Source organism: Podarcis filfolensis (genome assembly GCF_964270895.1).
Source record: "Podarcis filfolensis genome assembly, chromosome: 9".
Lineage (NCBI taxonomy): Eukaryota > Metazoa > Chordata > Lepidosauria > Squamata > Lacertidae > Podarcis > Podarcis filfolensis.
Window position 1 is genome coordinate 4,394,115 of NC_139610.1, and position 20,369 is coordinate 4,414,483.

Sequence of the window (20,369 nt, forward strand, 5' to 3'; positions counted from 1 at the left end):
ATAGAATTGTAGAGTTGGCATGGACCCTGAGGGTCATCTACTCTCATCCTCTGCAGTGCAAGAATCTCAGTCCCCCATCCAATTGGAAACCATACTGGACCCTGCTTAAGCTGTGCAAATGTGTTGCAGTTTTACTGCTGCACCACTAGGAGAACTCTGCAATGATTGTTATTATGCATTGTTGAGGTTTTGTTATATGGAGGAAGCTGAGGTTACCTGGGAGCGCCTTAGGGGCGTCTTACCCATAGAGGCTAGTGGCGCGGGGCGCCAAGTTCTGGAGGGCACCAGGGAAGAGGCGGAGGCTGGACGCAGCGCCTCCCGGCATCAGCTCACCTCCCTCGCCCGCCTCCGCCATGCCGCGCTGAAGCAGCGTCGCGCCCAGAGCCTCCGTCTGCCGTGGCCACCGCGGCATGAAGCGGCCAGCTGAGCCGGAAGGCACCAAGTCCAGCCTCCACCTGAATTGACCAGTCAGTTAAGCTTTCACTAGAGGAATATGTAGAAAACCTCTTACTTGGGATAAAGCATCTCCAGCTGCATTTCTTATGGAAACAACAAGGGCTTTATCTTATAAAGCGTAAAGAATTCGAAAGCTTGCTTACAATTTTGTGACATTTTGGTTGGGCAAATAAAGGCCTTGCTTGCTCTAATGTGGATTTTGGAAATTTTCTTGTTGATTTTGCTTTTTGATAATAAATTTATCCTTAGCATTTAATGTGCCACAGGGAAAGTAATTTTTGCTGCAAAATACTAACACGCTACCGCTCTGAAAGTTGTCACAAACTACCTTGTTATTTGGCTTGTTGAGAATGTCTTTTTATTTTTAAGGAGAATTCCAAAACTATGGTCCCGCCCAGTTTATTTATATCAGCATACTTTGTAACGAAGGTTTGCATTCAATTTAAACATATTGGCAGACCGCCTTGCAAAAAGATGGGAATTAGGAAGAGAAGAATAAGAACTGTTTAATAGCTGGAAACAGTGCTTTTTGGGGGGAGATGCATACCCCAGTGCCGGATTTACATATAAGCTAAGCAAGCTATAGCTTAGGGCCCCACTCTCTTGGGGGGGCCCAAAAAAATTAAAGGGGAAAAACTGGATGTACATTTCCAAAATATAAGATAAAAAACAAATAAAATAAAACCTGCATACAACAACAATGTTTTGTGTTGTGTAGGCTTCTATTTGTTATGTGCAAATGGCTTTAGATACCTATTAGGTCCATAAATTACCATATGGCATATATTCAACACATGAAACAGCAGCAATTTGTTGTTGACAAAGGACAGCTGGACATATAAAGGGCCCCATTACCTTCAGTAGCTTAGGGCCTCATCAAACCTAAATCCGGCCCTGTGCATACTCCTAAACAGTTTGTGAATCGTTGCACTTTTGTCCATTTACTCTATTTATTTTTCCTGATTTGAACTATGAAATGGTGATTTTCTTGAGTCAAAATGAGAATACCCCTAAACATTACCGTGGTACCTCGGGTTATGAACTTAATTCGTTCTGGAAGTCCATTCTTAGCCTGAAACTGTTCTTAAACTGAGGCGCGCTTTTGCTAATGGGGCCTCCTGCTGCCACCATGCCACCACCACACAATTTCCGTTTTCATCCTGGGACAAAGTTCGCAACCCGGAGCAACTAATTCCAGGTACCTTGGGTTACAGTGGTACCTCGGGTTACAGACGCTTCAGGTTACAGACTCTGCTAACCCAGAAATAGTACCTCGGGTTAAGAACTTTGCTTCAGGATGAGAACGGAAATAGTGCAGCGGCAGCGGGAGGCCCCATTAGCTAAAGTGGTGCCTCAGGTTAAGAACAGTTTCAGGTTAAGAACGGACCTCCAGAGCGAATTAAGTTCGTAACCCAAGGTACCACTGTATTTTATTTTTTTTAGAAAAGAAAACACTGGCTGGAAGGGATTCCTTTCTCTCTGTTTCAGACAGCCCTTGATTTACTTTGCAAAATGTTCCCTCTGCAGTTTTTGACAAGGGTGGGACATGAGTGCCCTCCTTGTGAGAAGGAGATTACAAAGACTGTGTAGCAGACCTAAATACAGACAATGTATTTAAGAACAGGAATGTCTGGTCACTATATCTAATTTGCAGGGTGCTGCAGAAAACAGCCCTGCTTTGGGTGCAGCCTTTTTATCTTAACCAATAGAAATGCAACTCATGCTCCTCTGCTCATTGGTCTTTACATGAGGGGGGGGGGGAGAGAAACAGAAAGGGAGAAAGGAGGAGGGGGAGGAGATATAAGAAAGTGACTTTTCTGCCAAGGATGAACGAAACAGAAGCAGCAGCTGTTGCTGCTTTTCAGAAACTTCCAGCGAGATGCCCTTTCCAAGCAGCTCTTCCAGGACCCAGCGGCACAAACTGATATTGGCAGGGACCATGGTTGTTTTAGTTGCCTTAGTGAGTGTTGTGTTGCTTGCTGTGTTCATACCTGGAAGGAAAGGAACTCCTGCCTCAGAAGTATTGCAGTGGAAAGGCCAAGGGACCACTAAACAGCTGCATGAAATCGTCTTGGGGAGATGTCACAACTACATTGCCATAGTGAATCCTGAGCTCAGGTGAGTGCTAAGAATACACTTTTGAAGAATAAAAGCAGCAGTGCGCTGTGTAGACAAAGAAGGAGCAGCAGAGAAACTGGACGGCAGCTATTCTAGAGAAAAATGTATAGGCTGAGATCTGAAGCTGTTCATTTCCTCCCCAAAGTGCTAAAAAGCTGGACTGAAAACTAGCTGAACAGTTCCTGCATTGGAATTGTTCAGGGCTTTTATATCTCTCTTATATGCATGAAGGAGCTTGGCTTTCTCCAGCATGCAGTGATTTGGGAAAGTTCCACCTTTTGAATTCTGGCCCGTTACACAGCTGCTAAAAGTGTAAGAATTGCACAAGCAAAGATGGTATTTAGAAGTGGGTATTTTAAATGAAAGCAGGGGAGGGTTTCCTGTATGTATGAGTAAGTAGATTGGACGGGTCAGAAATGTATTTTTTTTTAAGCAATACTTACAGTGTTCACAGTTTTTGAAGTGCTTAAGAAATCCATACAATGGCATTGTGATGTAGGTTAATGTTATTGGAGATGCAAGCGGGGGAGGCGTGTGTCTAAAGAATACTGACTTGATCAAGGCCATTTAGTGATGTTACGACAGAAATGACATTTTAACTTGGGGGCTTCTTGTTCCTGGTTCGAGGCTCCCAGTACAGTTTTACCCATATTTCTTCAGAACTTAATCCAACTTCATTTAGTTGAAATAGCTGCCAGGTAAGTATGAACCGAATTACTGCCTGGTAGTGCAATTCTATGTGTGGCTTACTCAGAAACAAGGGCTACTAAATTCAATGAAATCAGTACATTGGGTTTAGGGCTGCAGTCTTTGACTTTCAAATAAGGGCCAGGGGAAAAGTGTTGAAATCACCAAATACATGAGAAAAGATGTGGTTGATTGGGACTAAAATCACAATATTTTCATTATCTTACTAGCTTTGGTGCTCAGAGGCATGTTGTAAAAACTTGTCAACAGAAGAACTTATTGAACCTTATCAGTACAGTATCTTGTAATAGCATTTGTTGAACCTTATCACAATGTTGCAATGAGGAAATAATACTGTCTCTGACTAGAGGGAGAGGTTGGTGAGAAGCAGACTTTGGCCATATGAGGAATGTTTGGCATCTGCTACCGAAAGACCTGTTGAGATATTCACCAGAAGGCTCACTTTTCATCTGCTCAGCCTTTATCTGGGTAAATGTTGGGAGCCAGGCAGAGGGCCTTCTCGGTAGTGGCGCCCACCTTGTAGAACGCTCTCCCATCAGATGTCAAGAAAATAAACAACTACCCGACTTTTAGAATACATCTGAAAGCAGCCCTGTTTAGGGAAGTTTTAAATGTTTGATCTTTTATCGTGTTTTTAATATTCTGTTGGGAGCTGCCCATAGTAGCTGGGGAAACCCAATAAAAACAATAAATTGTTGTTGTTGTTGTTGTTGTTGTTGTTGTAGCGGCTTCAAATTTGATAAAATTCCTACATATAATATGTGCAGTGCACTTACATTTGTACATAAAATATAATGGTTGCTGCATGTAAATTATGGATTACATTTACACATATACCTATATACACCAGAAAATTGCCCAAGACCATATGCAAAGTAGACTTGTATATTGTTGTTGTTTGAAGCAACCCATGTTCAAGTTGCATTCATGTGCCTTCAGCCCATGATCATCCACATATAGGATGCACACTCTTTCTACATGGAAATGGTTTGCAAAATGTGTCTCTCCTCCTCCTCCTTTCCTGTGTGGCATCATGTAGACCTCCTTCTCCCCAATTTTAGTATATGTGCTGCCAAAGCAAGAATCCTTCTCCCCAATTTTGAAAAAACCAGTGATTAGCTTTTATTTGCTCAGAAACCAAAACTGCCTAGTCATCATACTTTGGAGTTGAGTAGGTTGGCAAGCTGCCGTCTCCTGTGGTATTTTGGCTTTAGCGGTAATTGGCTTCTGTGGTATTTTGACTTCTTGGACCTCTTTAGCTGATAGTCAGCTGTCTGGGTTATGTACCTACTCTCTGCTTCTGATATGTTGTGATCTGATCTGAACTGGTCCTTGAATAGGTTCTCTGTGGAGCTCTGTAAGCTTTGAGTAGAGCATTACAGAAGACGTGTCCGTCTGCTCTTTGAGTGGGTAGTCATTTCTCAGAAGAGCACTGTGATACCTCAAAGCATTTCCTCTGATCCCGTAAACTCCCCTCTTTTGTTTTACCACAGGAAGTGGGTCAGATTATTTTAATACAGTTAATCTAGTCTCTGTAGAGATTATGTGTGAGGGTCACATACAATCCCCTTGTCACTATCTTAAAGACACAAATCTTTAGTTGCCTGATTTTAGGCTGCCATGAAACCTCTAATCCCTATTTTTTGAGTGGTGGGGAGAATGAGTCTAAAACATCTTACAAAATAACTCCCTTTTATCTTCCTTAGGAGCATGAACTCCACTGAAGTGTGAGAAGGGCTGAGGAATTTATCCTGTAGGACTGAAAAGTGAAATCAAATGTATTTAAGGAAATTGGAGTTTGCAGGTAGTTAAAGCGAAAGATAATGAAAAGAAAGAAAGAAAATGCAACCTATTATTCTGCTTTCTAACCAGGAGGGAGAAAAATGTAAAAAGAAAAATAGTTCCAGGTTCGTTCTGCTTTCTGGCAGGGAGGAAGTCCGTCTGTGACTTCCTGGGCACTGTAGTCCTTCAACCCCTCTAGCTCCACCTGAAGTTGTCTCTCTGGTGCACAGAGAAGAATTCTATGTCTTCATCACTTCCTTCCTTTTTTCTTCCTTCTTGTCAACTGAACCTTTTGTGATGTAGAGAGACCTCTATAGTATATTGTGCATTTCAAACATCCAACTGTACTAAGGTCAAGCAAGCTTACCTTATCTCGAGAGCTATCACATGGAAGATGGAGCAAGGTTGTTTTTTCCTGCTCTGGAGACTAGGACCCGAACCAGTGGATTAAAGTCACAAGACAGGGGATTCTGACTAAGCATCGGGGAAAACTTTCTGACAGTAAGAGCTGTTTGACAGTGGAACAGCCTCAGGAGGTTGTGGACTCTCCTTTGCTGGAGGTTTTTAAGCAGAGCTTGGGTGCACCTGTCACGGATTCCTTAGCTGAGATTCTGCATTGTAGGGGTTGGACTAGATGACCCTTGGGATCCCTTCTTACTCGACAATATGGTTCTAGGAAAGAAGTCTCCCTATTGTAGAGCCCTCCAGATGTTGTTGGATTCCAACTCCAGCAGCTCCCCTCATCCATCATTACTGATTAGGCTGTCTGGGACGACAACACTGAAAGGGCTAAAGCTCTAGCATCCTTTTCTGAAGGAAGATAATGATGAGCAGCTGTCTGCCAGAAAAGATAGTTTGCCATCTACTGCTTCTCTTCTCATCAAGGAACCTGATAAGCTTCCACAGCACCACCCGCGTCTTCCAGGTATTACCTTACTCATATAGATAGGATTTGCACCCCACCTTGTATCTTGCACCCGAACCTCCCTTTTGCACTATGTCCCTCCCCCTTACCTTGTAAATTGACGAACATGTGACAAAAAAGACCCCCCACAACCGCGACTCTATAAAATTCTGAACTTACCTTTGGGCGGGGTTCCTCATACCTTTTGTCGCCTTTGTGTAGGGTACCCGGTTGCAACGGAATAAAGGATTTGTGCTTTTAAAAAGCCACATGATTCTTTCTCTCCGTGGTTGGACATCACCCGTCTTCTCCTCCAACCGTAGCGGACCCTTTTGGGACCCCGAACCCAAATTCTGAGTGTTTTACGTCAGAATCAAGAACTGGGACTCTTGCCTCTGCTTTGAATTCAGTAGATGAATTCTTAAGCTCGCCACCCAACACTGCCTCAGCCTTTTCATATGGAGATGATGGCAATGCTGACTTATTTCACAGGATTGTTTTCAAGGATTTAAAGAAGGGGGGAATGCATGTGAATTGCTTTGAAAATTTGAAAATAAATGCTAAATTCTACACACTAACAAGATGCCTATTTTTGGAAATTTCTTCAATCCAGCATGATAACTCCTAAAAACAGTCCAGCTTATTCATGTTGGCAGGAAATGGTTTTCTCTAAAGAGCTCTGATCACAAAGTAGGTGCTTCTGAACATCAGTATCATGATTTTGTTCTATTTTTAATGTTTCATCTAGTGCAATCTTCTTCTTTGGTAATCACTCATAGCCAAGTAAGATTGTCTTCCATGAACACGGTCTTAACAGTGAGTCCGTAAGTCACGGTGGAGGCCAATTCTGGATCCACAAGTCCTTCCACAGTGGGGACAGATTTCTGGGCGGGAGTTGATCACGGTGAGGTTTTGCCAAATGTGCCTTCCTCTTAGCTCCTTTCTCCTTTTCGCCCAGAGTTTGTGTGTCCCTGACACCTTTGGTAATGGCTGTTCTCCAGTTGGAGCACTCGCAGGCCAGTGTTTCCCAGTTATCGGTGCTTATACTACATTTCTAAAGATTTGCCTTGAGAGTATCTTTTTTCTTTTCTTGAGAGTGTCTTTAAACCCCTTTTGTTGTCCATCGGTATTTCGCTTTCCATTCTTAAGTTCGGAATAGAGTAGTTGCTTTGGAAGGTGATAACCAAGCATCCGAACAACATGACCAGTCCAACGAAGTTGATGTTGAAGAATCATTGCTTCCACACTGGTGATCTTTGCATCTTCCAGTACACAGGCATTAGTTCGCCTATCTTCCTCATCCCCCAATCCATGGCCTTCATTTCTCATTTTAGGCCTATTATTAATACTTCTAGTCACCAACATTATTTCAGAAGGAATGTCACAGAGCCCATGGCATCTGTCTTGGTCTTTCTTTCGTTTGCTTGATAAGTTCCTGAGAAGGGCAATACCTCCTACCCCTTCAGTGATTGAAAGCCTGTGCTTGTGAAGGGGGAAAAAGACTTCTTTGTTCCAAGTTTCTGGCTTTGCTTCAACGACTAAACATTTTAGTGCCACAAATTCTTGCCCAGACTTCCTTTAGTCCTCCATCATGTCTGCATCACCGTTTAATTAAAAACCTTTCTGGGCACTGCAACTGACCCAGTTGTGCTGAAAAATCCTCTGGGAGGTGCTCATCTCCAGAGCTAAATTTATATGTTTGTCATTCTACTTATAATTATTTATTATTGCTAAATTCAGCTTAAGGAAGTGTAAGTGCACTTGAAAAATGCATGGTTCCTGCTAGAACCATGTGAATCACTTAGGGCGTTTCAAGTAAGAGCCAGTTCATACAGAATCAGTTCATGAAACATTTCCGCACAATACCATTTCAGGCTGCAATTTAGCAGAGGGACTTGATGGCTCATGTTCATTTGGATAAATAGTGGTCACTAGCTTTCCTTCAAGCTAAATTGTGGCACAAGAGGCTGTTGTTTGGGGGTGGGGAGGCACTTTTCTCTATCTCCTCTCCAGCTATGACCATCCCCACTTCAAACACCCCAGCATGCAGCACTTAGGCACAAAAAAGGTCCCCCACCCATAGTTGTTTTGTGTGCATAGGATGTTCCTAGGGAGGGTAAGAGTTAAATCTCTCCCTCTCCGCTTCAATCTCTAGGAGTATCACATGTACCCTGCTGGTGCCTATGCATGAAAAAATCTATATATAATTTCAGTTGCTGATAGAGGGTGGAAGTGCCCATGCCTACTTCTGTTTTTAATGTGTGTCACCACCACCAACAACCTAGTCCTAGATTTGAAATATCATTTACTTTCCCATTTTAAAATAAAGGAAAGGGGAAATGGAGAGTTACAGTGAACTGTCTGAGTGCAAGGACCAGTGTTAGAAACTCCCATCGTTCCAGGCACATTTTGCAACAGGGAGTTTCATTAGTGCAAGCAGTTTGTGAGCTCTAGGCACAGTACACCCTTTTTAATAGACATTAATTTCTTGTTTACTATGTATTTTTATTTCCAGTTTCAAATTCTGTCATAGGTTCTATGTGTGGAATAACCAACCTCAAAAAAACAAAACGCTTAAGTTTAATCAATTCATGAAGGGCTTAATTCCGTACAGTAAGCTGTCCTGCTAGGTTACTATGTCCACTTCCCCTCAGATTGGGAGGAACTAGGTAATCAAGCCTTTGTTCTCCTCCAGTCTACCTGAGAAGCTCAGTGAGTGTGTGAAGAGGTTGGAGCTGCTTCCGCCAGCTAAAACATATGGTTCTCACAAGCCACCTGAGTTCCGAGACCAATAATTTAGGAACGATCACCACTTTGTAACTAAGCTAAATATTACTGCCCATGCAACTTTTCTGAAGGACATGAATTTTGTAAGTAAACCGTTTTTAAAACTTGTCCAGGTGTGATCTTTTCCTCAGCTGGGGGAAGAGGAAAACTTTGGAAAGAAACAAGCAGACATTCCGGAACTCACTTGGAAGGACACATACTTTAAAAATCTAACAATCTAACCTATATTTCCACCCTTTACTTTGCTGCAGATTTTGTGATTTTAAATCTCTTCTGGGGTTCTCTCATCAAAGAGCACTTTCATTCAGGAATTCTCCTTTCTTGCTCGTTCTCTGTATTGCACCAACACTATGGGTCTGAAAACTTGCAAACTTAACTGCAGTGTTTTTATTACTTCTGAAAGCCACTGAGTTTGGCATGAAAGAATTAAAGTTTTAGGTAATGTTTGCAGGGAGAACTATTTGTGCACAGATTTGACATTCTTTGAATAAACATCCCCCACAAAAGAGTGAGCTAAATAGCATTTGGGTCGTCCCTTTCCCCCCTACATCCTTATTTGCACACATTCATAAAGCCATTAAAAATACAGTGGTACCTCAGGTTAAGTACTTAGTTCGTTCCGGAGGTCCGTACTTAACCTGAAACTGTTCTTAACCTGAAGCACCACTTTAGCTAATGGGGCCTCCTGCTGCTGCCGCCGCGCTGCCACAGCACAATTTCTGTTCTTATCCTGAAGCAAAGTTCTTAACCTGAGGTAATATTTCTGGGTTAGCAGAGCGTATGTAACCTGAGGTACCACTGTATAATAAATCATGAGTAGTTAGAATGCACTGTGGGGTCATCAAAGTCCTCAACTAGAACATTTAACCTAAGTTCCATTCAACTCATACATGCATTTTTAAATTTAAGAGAAGTATGATGATAGGACAAAAGGGCAGATATGTCTCATTAAAATTCCACACTTAAAGCAAAAACTCAGAGTCTACTCAGGATTGATGGCTCGTATGTCCCAGTTTTCTTCTTGGTAACCCAGGAAACGCAGCATCTCTGCTCTGGACCAAGAACGGCCGCTTGGTCATTTGCCTGTAAGTTGCCATCTCATTCAGAATGTGGTTTTTAGAAATGTCTGGAAGTCAGTGCCCATTGACGGTCCTTTTGCACTTGGCAAACTGTGCAGAGGTAAAATCCTCAACCTTGGATTTCAGAAAGTGCTATTTAACAAAAATGCCAAAGTGAATATTCCCATTTTTAGATGATAGATACCTCCAGGAATACTTGGGCACCCAAAGGTGGATCAAACTGAAATAAAGACAAAATGTGAAAAGTAACTTCCCCTAATTACAACTTCTTGGTTGCTGAAGTTGATTCCATCTTTCCTACAACCATCTAATTGTATACAGTCGTACCTTGGTTTTTGAACAGCTTAGTTCTCGAATGTTTTGTCTCCCAAACGCTGCAAACCCAGAAGTGACTTTTCCAGTTTGCAAACTAGTTTTGGAAGCTGAACGTCCGATGGGGCTTCTGCAGCTTCTGATTGACTGCAGGAGCTTCCTGCAGCCAATCAGAAGTTGCGCTTTGGTTTCCAAACGTTTTGGAAGTCAAATGGACTTCCGGAACGGATTCCATTCAACTTCCAAGGTACGACTGTACATACCAAACATGTGAGTATGGGGTTTGTGAATATACAGTGTACCAAAAACAATGAGTTCAAAGTACCCACTTTATCTCTGGTAAGAGTGAGGTTTAGCTGTGGAGAGTTCCCTTTGTCATCTTTCCTAGTTGCCTTGCTGAGTTCCTCTTGCTTGTGCAGAGATGGCGGGTCATTCAGAGGATAAAGGTAAAGGGACCCCTGACCATTAGGTCCAGTCGTTGGCCTATCCATTCAGAGGACAGCTGGATATAATTTCAAGTACTTGTGATCGCAGGGACGCAGGTGGCACTGTAGGTTAAACCACAGAGCCTAGGACTTGCCGATCAGAAGGCTGGCAGTTCGAATCCCCACGACGGGGTGAGCTCCCATTGCTCGGTCCCTGCTCCTGCCAATCTAGCAGTTCAAAAGCACATCAAAGTGCAAGTAGATAAATAGGTACCGCTCCGGTGGGAAGGTAAACGGTGTTTCCATGCGCTTCTCTGGTTCGCCAGAAGCGGCTTAGTCATGCTGGCCACATGACCCGGAAGCTGTACGCCGGCTCCCTCGGCCAGTAAAGCGAGATGAGCTCCGCAACCCCAGAGTCGGCCATGACTGGACCTAATGGTCAGGGGTCCCTTTACCTACTTGTGATCACAGTAGGACATGCCCTCCCCTAATTCACAACAATAACATCATGGAGCAATGCTCGAGTAGGCCAAGAGTATCCTTAACTAGAGTCAATTTCCCTCTTAGTTTAAAGGTTAAAACTTGAACCAAAAGTTCTCAAAATTCAGACCCCTTGAGATAGTTAGCAGGGTTCAGGGTTCAATTTTATTGAGCAATTGTTCCAGGTGTTTGTGTAGCATGGAGTCTGCCCATAAGTCTTCAGGCTTCAGTCACGTGCACACTGTACTAATCAGGATCACTTCAAATGTCAGCAATTTAAAACAAATCTTTACAGCCTGGGATGACCCCTTACCGATATGCATTTATATTGTGACTGAAGCACATGTAAAAAAAATAATGTGAATTTGCTAGCTGTTTATCAGAGTGTGATATTGCCTGGGTGTGAGTTGGTGACCAATTCTGCTTTATTTATGTCATGGACTTTGTATGCAGTAATAAACCAAAGGAAAACAAAGATTACAAAGAGGCTTTGAAAAGCCATTTTTTTCAGGACCTCTGAAATTGGCAAGAACTTTCAGAGGCATGCAAGAAAACCTGAAAGAGCTCTCTTTTTCTGAATTCAGCAAGCATTCAGACTTCTACGACATTTAAAGGGAGAAAGCGGGGGATGACTACTTTTCCCCAAAGCTTGGAAATGATGTCCATAACAACCATTTATTTTCTTTCTCCAGCAAAAATGTGTATTACAGGTTGTCTTTGCTAGGAAGTCTTTCCACTTCTCTGAGACTGAGAAAATATGGCTTGAAAAGGGTAGAAGTCTCCCCTCTCTTCTACCACCAGTTTAGAGTTGTATTGATGGGATGGAACCCTTCTAAGTCCTATGCAGAGTAGACCCATTGAAATCAATGAACTTATTTGAGTCCATTGACTTCAGTTTTAAATAATGACTAATGTTGGACACCATCCTAGGTTTGTCTTGTTGCCCCCTTGTTTAGCTTACTTACAGTTGAAACAAATGTCCTGTGAACATGGAAGAAAGCAGTTTGGGGAAGTACCTGTGGAAACAGTAGCTATACAGTACACACACCCTGGGAATCCTAATATTTATCTTCAGAACTATTTGATTTTTTGCCTTCTTATTAAAAAGACAGATTTCCTTTTATCGGTAGCTAACTTGGGCTGCAGTCTTACTTGCACTTAACACAGTGGGACTTACTTCTGAGCATTGCCTTGCCTTGGTAATGGACTGGATGAGAGCCAACAAATTGAAGCTCAATCCCGATAAGAGGCACTGTTCATGGGTGGTTCCTTAGACCAGATGGCTGGGAGGTGGCCTGCTCTTGATGGGGTTACACTTCCTCTGAAGGAGCAGGTATGTAGCTTGGGGGTGCTCCTGGATCCTGGCCTTGGTGGTGTGGGGTGCTATCCATCAGCTGCGGCTGGGGGCCCAGCTGTGCCCCAGCTGGACAGAGATAACCTAACTTTTCTTGCCTATGCTCTGGTAACCTCTAGGTTAGATTACTGTGACGCAGTATACACAGGGCTGCTTCTGAAGAGGGTTTGGAAATTTCAGATGGTGTAGAATTCAGTAGCCAGAGCAAGACAGTTTGAGCATATAACATCAATCCTGATCAGACTGCATTGGCTGCCAGTTGGTTTCTGGGCCCAGTTCAAAGTGCTAGGGTTTGCCCTATGAAGCCTTAAATGGCTCAGGACCACAGTACCTCAAGGACCTCCCTTCCCTGGCCCAGACCCTGCAAAAATCATTTGTTTATTTTATTTTTACTGAATTTAATCATGAATTAAGATGATGAAAAATGGCGCAGAATAGCTGATGGGAAAGTCTTTGGGAAGGCACACTTGAGAACTGCATTTTGACCACCCCCACTGTTGCACTTTAGCCTCCAGAGGGTGCACTATGGGTCGATGCAGCCCCCAGCCCAAATTAGGTTAGCCCTCAAGTGCCCAGAAGCCAAGACTCCTGCTGGTAACAACTGGATCTTCCCTTTTCTCTTTCTGGCTGAAGACGGCTCATTTGAAATTACAGTAATTTTGTGCAAACATGGAAAACAAAGAGAAACATTACAAAAAACTACAGTATAAGGACCTTTCCCTCAAACATCTGTGATGTGAAAAACATATTGCCACAGGCACTTTAGTAAGAGCCCAGCTTATTGTTGTATCCATCTTTCTATATGAAAGGAAACAGACCCACAATTTTAAACCGAACAAATTTTAAACAAAACCTTTTTCTACCTGCTTTCCTACATGCTCCTCTCCCAGTTAATCCTGCGTTAGGCTAGACAGAGAGGCTGTATACACAATACGGGTTTAAAATGCAGAGAGGTTGTCCCACCGCCCTCCACTACACTTCATGTCGTATTTGCCTGTCGTCATGCACATTGGTGTGGTAAGATTTGTTTCCAGGTTGCCTACTATCTGCCCACACCAGAGGTCAGACAGCGGACATGGGCGTCTTCATACAGTCTGCCTTTTCAAATGGAATCAAGACCGGTTTGAGGGGGAATGCATCCAAACTCAGCATTTCTCAAGAAGCTACAGGACAGAGGGGGACTGTGGCTAGCATCATGTGTACATAGCTTGGGAGTGTGCTGGATGCAGAGTAAATGGGAATGTGTACACAGCCATAGTGACTGGAGAAAAGTCATCCAGTTAACTTCCTGGCTGAGTTGAAATTTGAACCGAGTTCGACACTTTGACCACTGGCTACATAAAATGCAAAGTAGGGACAGCGGATAAAATAATACAAAGAGGATCCTGACCTATAAATTCAAGCCTGAACAAGCAATAAGCCTACTGGTGCTGAATCAGGAAGCTCTTTAACCAGCAATGGATCTCCATCAGGGGGAAAGTCAGATGAATCTCATGGAGCAGGGAGTTCCACAGCCTCGCACAGCCAGTTGTGAGAATACATAAAAGGCTCTCCTCGCACATCCTGACCTTGGATGATGACTGGATTCAGTAGACTTGCACAATTTGTACACCACCAGTTAGCTATGTTCAGTGGTGGACCTACATTTTGGGGGTTTGAACTGGTTATGGGGGCTGCTTTGCAACCAGCAACGAGGTCTGGGTAACCACTGTTACCTTTTTCAGTGGGGTTGTTCCATGAAGATAACCACACCTTCATTGTCAGGTGGCTGAGGAGGGGGTGTGTTTGTGTTTCCCAGCAAATATTTCTTCTGTACTTCCGTCTCTCTCTGGCTGCTTGCATTTCCTTATCTGGAAAAGCTTCATGGGAGAGAATACCTCATGATGTCTTTCCTGAAGGTTCAACTGAAATGTGGAAAGATGGGAGAAATTATTTTGTAAAATTAGTGCAAAGACATCCACAAATGCCACTTGGCCACCTCAAAAGTAAGGTATTCACAACGAAACCCCTACACCCCACCCCCATGATAAAGTGTTATTTTACTTTTGATAATGATCAAATGCAACTTCTGTTCTTATTAATTGATGGAGGATAGTTTGCGGTGGGGGGAGAGAACACAGTGCTAGTTTTAACTATGCTGCTACAAATGTTGCTTTCGGTGTCTCTCTCTTCCACATGGTGGCTGTATATATACACTGATTTACACTTTCATAGGAGGATAAAGAGAGCTCAAGCTGCAAAAGGTTTGGGGAGTTTTTACGGTTCTTACTTCTACAGTGGTACCTCTGGTTACGTACTTAATTCGTTCCGGAGGTCTGTTCTTAACCTGAAACTGTTCTTAACCTGAAGCACCACTTTAGCTAATGGGGGCCTCCGGCTGCCACTGCGCCGCCGGAGCACGATTTCTGTTCTCATCCTGAAGCAATATTACCCGAGGTAATATTTCTGGGTTAGTGGATCCTATGTAACCTGAAGCGTATGTAACCCAAGGTACCACTGTACACAGAAAAAAACAAATAGTTGCCTTTTCCTGTTGCAGTTCCCCAACTATGCAAAAAGCAATAATTCAGCCCTCCCCCAGAAAGATTCTGCCCTGTCAGACTGCATCTATTTTGGGGATGGTTTTTTATATATAAAAAACTAAACATAATCATCGTCATTAATCTGAATGGTTCTGGGGCAGTAGTAAAGTTTAAACTTCTTCACCCAGCCCAGTACCCTGAAAAAGATGCAAATTGTCCTCTCCCTTGTTATCAGATTAACTATTTATCTCTTACCAAGATGCATTACGACCTGGAGTCAGGGTGGAGGAGATGTCCTTTTTGGCTGCTTTGTGCAGAATTGGATCAGCAGATTCCGGGAGGGCCTGTGTGTTGTGTACAAGGGGGCAAAGCCTACTTTTGGCCAAACCCATGACTGGTATGGAGGGTTAATCAAGGGTGAAGATGAGCCTTAGGTCAAAATAGGTAAGCCTGTAACTGAACTAGTGCCTGGTTAGACACCCCCATCAAATATTATACAGGTGGTGTGGGATTCTCTACAGCAGAGGTTCTCAGACCATAAAAAAGTACTCCTTCATTATGGAGTCTGCAGGGTACACTCCTCAGTATGTTTTCAGAGAAGCCAAGTCTAGTATTTTGAGGGCAAGAGTGTTTCTCATTGACCCCAAGGAGCATCTGTTGCTGCCCGCCTTTCCCCAATGATGGCATGTCTCCGCTTGGTATGTTGCGCCACAACAAGCAAATGTGCCCTATTCTGTCTCTGTTGGTACGGTGTATGTTTCTCACTGTTGCTCTGAATATCAGCCTCCAGATAATATCAGCCTCCAGATAAAGGTAAAGGGTCCAGACCATTAGGTCCAGTCGTGGCCGACTCTGGGGGTGCAGTGCTCATCTCGCTTTATTGGCCAAGGGAGCTGGCGTACAGCTTCCGGGTCATGTGGCCAGCATGACTAAGCCGCTTCTGGCAAACCAGAGCAGCGCACGGAAACGCCATTTACCTTCCCGCCAGAGCGGTACCTATTGATCTACTTGCACTTTAACGTGCTTTTGAACTGTTAGGTTGGCAGCGGCAGGGACCAAGCAATGGGAGCTCACCCCATCATGGGGATTCGAACCGCCAACCTTCTGATCGGCAAGTCTTAGGCTCTGTGGTTTAACCCACAGTGCCACCTGCGTCCCAGCCTCCAGATAAAGCAGCATTAATTTCAATGTAACTTCCACCTCCACAGTTGAAAGAGAAAAGAATGAGACTCAAGCATGTTGGTTAGCCTACTGTTATGCTCATAGTTTACTACGACTACTGCTTTTAGTCGAAGTAATCCTCTTAATCAGAAGTACATTTCTTGGGCTGTTCAGGAGAGGGAAAGGCAGGTTGTCAGACTTCCATTATGCTTAGGAATTAGGAGTGCTTTCTCACTATCCAAATACTATTTTGTATAATTCACACTTAATAGTGTCAGGCTGAACAGCAGCCATTCTCAAAGACCCCTGTGTGTGTGTGTGTTTGTTTGTTCTACAGAGACAAAGACTGCCTCAAAATTTGGGAGCTATTTCAAAATGCCTTTATGTACAAGCATCCATGCAGGGCGACAGAGGAAGATTTCCAGCCTCTGATGGACCTGGCAAGACAATCCATCCCATGTAACAAGGTAGTTATTTTGTGCTTGTGAATTTCTCAAGAAAATTATTAAAGAATATTTTGAATTAAATTGTTATCAAGATGTTGACTTAAAAACTGTTTGGGATGAGGGTAAGGCAGTTATTTTATTCAGAAATGTGCATACCAAGGGAAAGTAAGGGAATGTAAGAAATTGGAACTATCTGACAAATGAATAAAGAAAGAGAAAGAAGTGGTTACAGATGCAGGAAATAAAGAGAAACTTCAAGAGATTAATTTATTACAGATACAATATTCAATGCTTGTAAACCAATAAATAGAAAGGAAAATTAAGTTTGTAAAACAAAGGAATTTTGAATTTGCAAATAAACCAGGAAAGTTACTGGCATGGCAACTTTAAAAAGAGAGTAGACAAAGATTAATTAATGAGCTGGTGAAGGATGGAGTACACATAAACAATCCAAAAGAAATCAGACAGGAATTTGTGAGGCTTTACATAGATGTGTTGGGACGCGGGTGGCACTGTGGGTTAAACCACAGAGCCTAGGACTTGCCGATCAGAAGGTTGGTGGTTTGAATCCCCGTGACGGGGTGAGCTCCCGTTGCTTGGTCCCTGCTCCTGCCAACCTAGCAGTTCGAAAGCACGTCAAAGTGCAAGTAGATAAATAGGTACCACTCTGGCGGGAAGGTAAACGGTGTTTCCATGCGCTGCTCTGGTTCACCAGAAGCAGCTTAGTCATGCTGGCCACATGACCCGGAAGTTGTACGCCGGCTCCCTTGGCCAGTAAAGCGAGATGAGCGCCGCAACCCCAGAGTCGGCCACGACTGGACCTAACGTTCAGGGGTCCCTTTACCTTTTACATAGATGTGTATAAAAGAGAGAAAGAAGACTTTAAACTTATAGAGAATTATATAGAGCGAAGTAAATTGGGTAATATTTTGAGAGAAAGCGCAGAGCTATTAAATACGCCGATCTCCATGATGGAAGTACATCAGGTGATAAGCCAGGGAAAATCTGGGAAAGCCCCAGGACCAGATGAGCTCCTGGTGGAGTACTATTAAAAGTTTCAGGATGAGTTAGGCCTATACCTAAAATATATTATGAACAAAGTGTTAGAAACAGGACAAGCACCAGAAACTTGGAAGGAGGCTTATATCACTTTGATACCCAACCAAGATAAAGACATGACAAATCCCAAAAACCTCTGCCCGATATAGCTATTAAACTGCAATTGTAAGTTATCTGCAACAATATTAGCAAATAGACTCAAAAAATTATGAGTGACTTAATATGTGAGGACCAAGAAGGCTTTCTCCCCAGCAGACCATTAAAAAAATAATGTTAAGAATATTATAAACATAATAGAATACCTAGAAGTGCATAACGAAAAACAGGCAGCATTGATATTTCTGGACACGGAGAAGGCATTTGACAATGTGTCTTGGATATTTATGAAAAGAGTCCTGAAGAAAATGGATTTGGGGAAAATATTTTTAAAGGCTATAGAAGCAATATATACTGAACAACGAGCAAATATTATTGTAAATAAAACTATATCTGATGGGTTATGAAAGGAACCAGACAAGGCTGCCCATTGTCCCCATTATTGTTTATTTTGATTTCAGAAGTATTGGCACAAAGATAAGAATGAATGACAAAAGAAGAGGTATAAGAGTGGGTCAGCAAAATTCTAAGTTAAAAGCATATGCAGATGATATTATTTGACCTTAGAAAACCCACTAGAAAGTGTACCAGCAGAACTGGAAGATATAAGGGAATTTGGCAATCTAGCAGGCTTTAAACTGAATAAACAAAAAACAGCAATGTTAGTCAAAAATATGGATTGTCCCCTTACAAAAGACTTAGAAAGAACTAGTGATATAAAGAGTGAAAAGAAAGTGAAATACCTGGGAATTTGGTTAATGGCGAATAATCACAACATCTTTAATGGTAACTATGTAAAGGTTTGGAAAGAAATTAAAAAAGACCTGAAAATCTGAAGTAGAATGCAATTGTCTTTGCTGGACAAAATTTCGGCTATAAAAATGAACATAGTCCCAAAATACTAATCCTATACCAGGCAGTACCTATAGTTAATGACATTTGAAACTTCAAGGAATGACAGAAAGTGCTTTCTAAGTTTATTTGGCAGGGGAGAAAATCCAGGATAAAACATAAAATTATGATTGATACCAAAGAGCGAGGCAGTTTTGCTCTCCCTGACTTACAATTATGTTTATGTTGAAAGAATGGATTTTACTAAAGAATAGCCACTTATTAGATCTAGAAGAGCACAGGAAGGCTTGAAACTGGGAGGGGGAATTGGCAGAAATTAAGATACCCCCCTCTACATGTAAGCATAACTGTATAATGAGCAAAGGGGGGAGGTCACAGGAGTTCATGGAGCAAACATTGCACCAAAAACAAAACAACAGAACCTACCCATTCTTACTACCAAGACTTTTTGTTCTTATCTGTACAGATGCCCAAATATTTTTTGCCACTACTTCCGTGTCTCTTGCCCCGTAAGACACAAAAAAACCCAAAAACCATCCAAAAGCTTTCAGCCCAAAGCTGAAAACTGTGGAGAGAAATGGAAAGAGGAGGGGTTATATTACTGTTATAGTTCAGGAAATGTGTCAGAGCTAGGAATTCAATATTGACACTTTACTTACAGTCGCTGTTTTGGAGCAAGACAAAAGACCTTGTACACCGTTACACAAAAACTAATCGTGATTTCCTCACATTGGAAGACACTTTACTAGGCTACATGGCAGATGGGCTCTCATGGTGTGGAGACCCCTCCAGCCCAGGTAAGAAGAGGGTCCTATTCTCTACCAAAAAAAAAAAGAGAGAGATTTAGGGTTCCCCCCTTCTGGTATGGGGGAGGGTAGGAATTCTATCCTTTAAGAAGGTTTGAAGTAGAAAGGATATAATAATGTATTGTTAACAGTTATCCAGTGATTGAAGGATGCAACTTCAGAATAAAAGAAAAGAAATCAAAGCCATGGAAATAATGTACAATAGATGCTCTGTATGGTGTGTAGACATCAAATTCACCCTCACCCCTACTTTCCAGTTGTAGCAGAGGCATTGCACTGTTATAAGAAAAACCTGCTCCTTTTCCTTTATGGGGTCTCCAAGAGCCTGTAAAGAGTCCTTAAGTGGGTTTCCTGTTGGTAGGAGAAAGTAGCAGAGGCCAACCAAGGAATATTGAGAAGCAAAGCAGCTAGTAAGCGTGATCTTTATTAAACTGTTGCAACAGGGTGCTCACTACCACATGCAGGAGGGAGGAGGAACCCAGAACAATGGTGTGCAAACTCTTCTATAGACTTTTGAAATTGCCCACCCTGTAGCCCAAGGTAAAGGTAAAGGGACCCCTGACCATTAGGTCCAGTCGTGGCCGACTCTGGGGTTGCGGCGCTCATCTCGCTTTATTGGCCGAGGGAGCCGGCGTACAGCTTCCGGGTCATGTGGCCAGCATCACTAAGCCGCTTCTGGCGAACCAGAGCAGCGCACGGAAACGCTGTTTACCTTCCCGCCAAAGCGGTACCTATTTATCTACTTGCACTTTGACGTGCTTTCGAACTGCTAGGTTGGCAGGAGCAGGGACCGAGCCACGGGAGCTCACCCTGTCATGGGGATTTGAACTGCCGACCTTCTGATCGGCAAGTCCTAGGCTCTGTGGTTTAACCCACAGCGCCCAAGACCAACCCCCAAAACATCAGACATGCTTCACAGGAGGCGGTCTCCAGCAGAAATCCTGTTTGCCAGGATACCTGTTAATGGTCACTGATTGCTTTACCTGGGCAGCCTGGCCACTCTTTTGTGATGGTAAATACTT

The 20,369-nt window shown here is 42.9% G+C and overlaps 1 protein-coding gene across 4 annotated transcripts in view; it reads left to right on the forward strand.

Moving 5' to 3' along the window:
- Positions 1–257: 257 nt before the first annotated feature.
- Positions 258–20,369, forward strand: part of LOC310770225 (ADP-ribosyl cyclase/cyclic ADP-ribose hydrolase 1-like) — a 33,739-nt gene continuing 13,627 nt past the window's right edge. Inside the window, exons 1-4 of one of the 4 annotated variants that reach the window (XM_083630755.1) lie at positions 258–471; positions 2,296–2,574; positions 16,426–16,555; positions 19,203–19,338. In XM_083630755.1, the coding sequence (XP_083486881.1) occupies positions 2,336–2,574; positions 16,426–16,555; positions 19,203–19,338 (505 nt within the window). In that variant the 5' untranslated portion in view covers positions 258–471; positions 2,296–2,335. Of the gene's footprint in view, positions 575–2,245; positions 2,575–16,425; positions 16,556–19,202; positions 19,339–20,369 lie in introns of those variants that run through there. The other 3 variants (XR_014552000.1, XR_014552001.1, XM_083630754.1) reach the window with 3 other exon arrangements.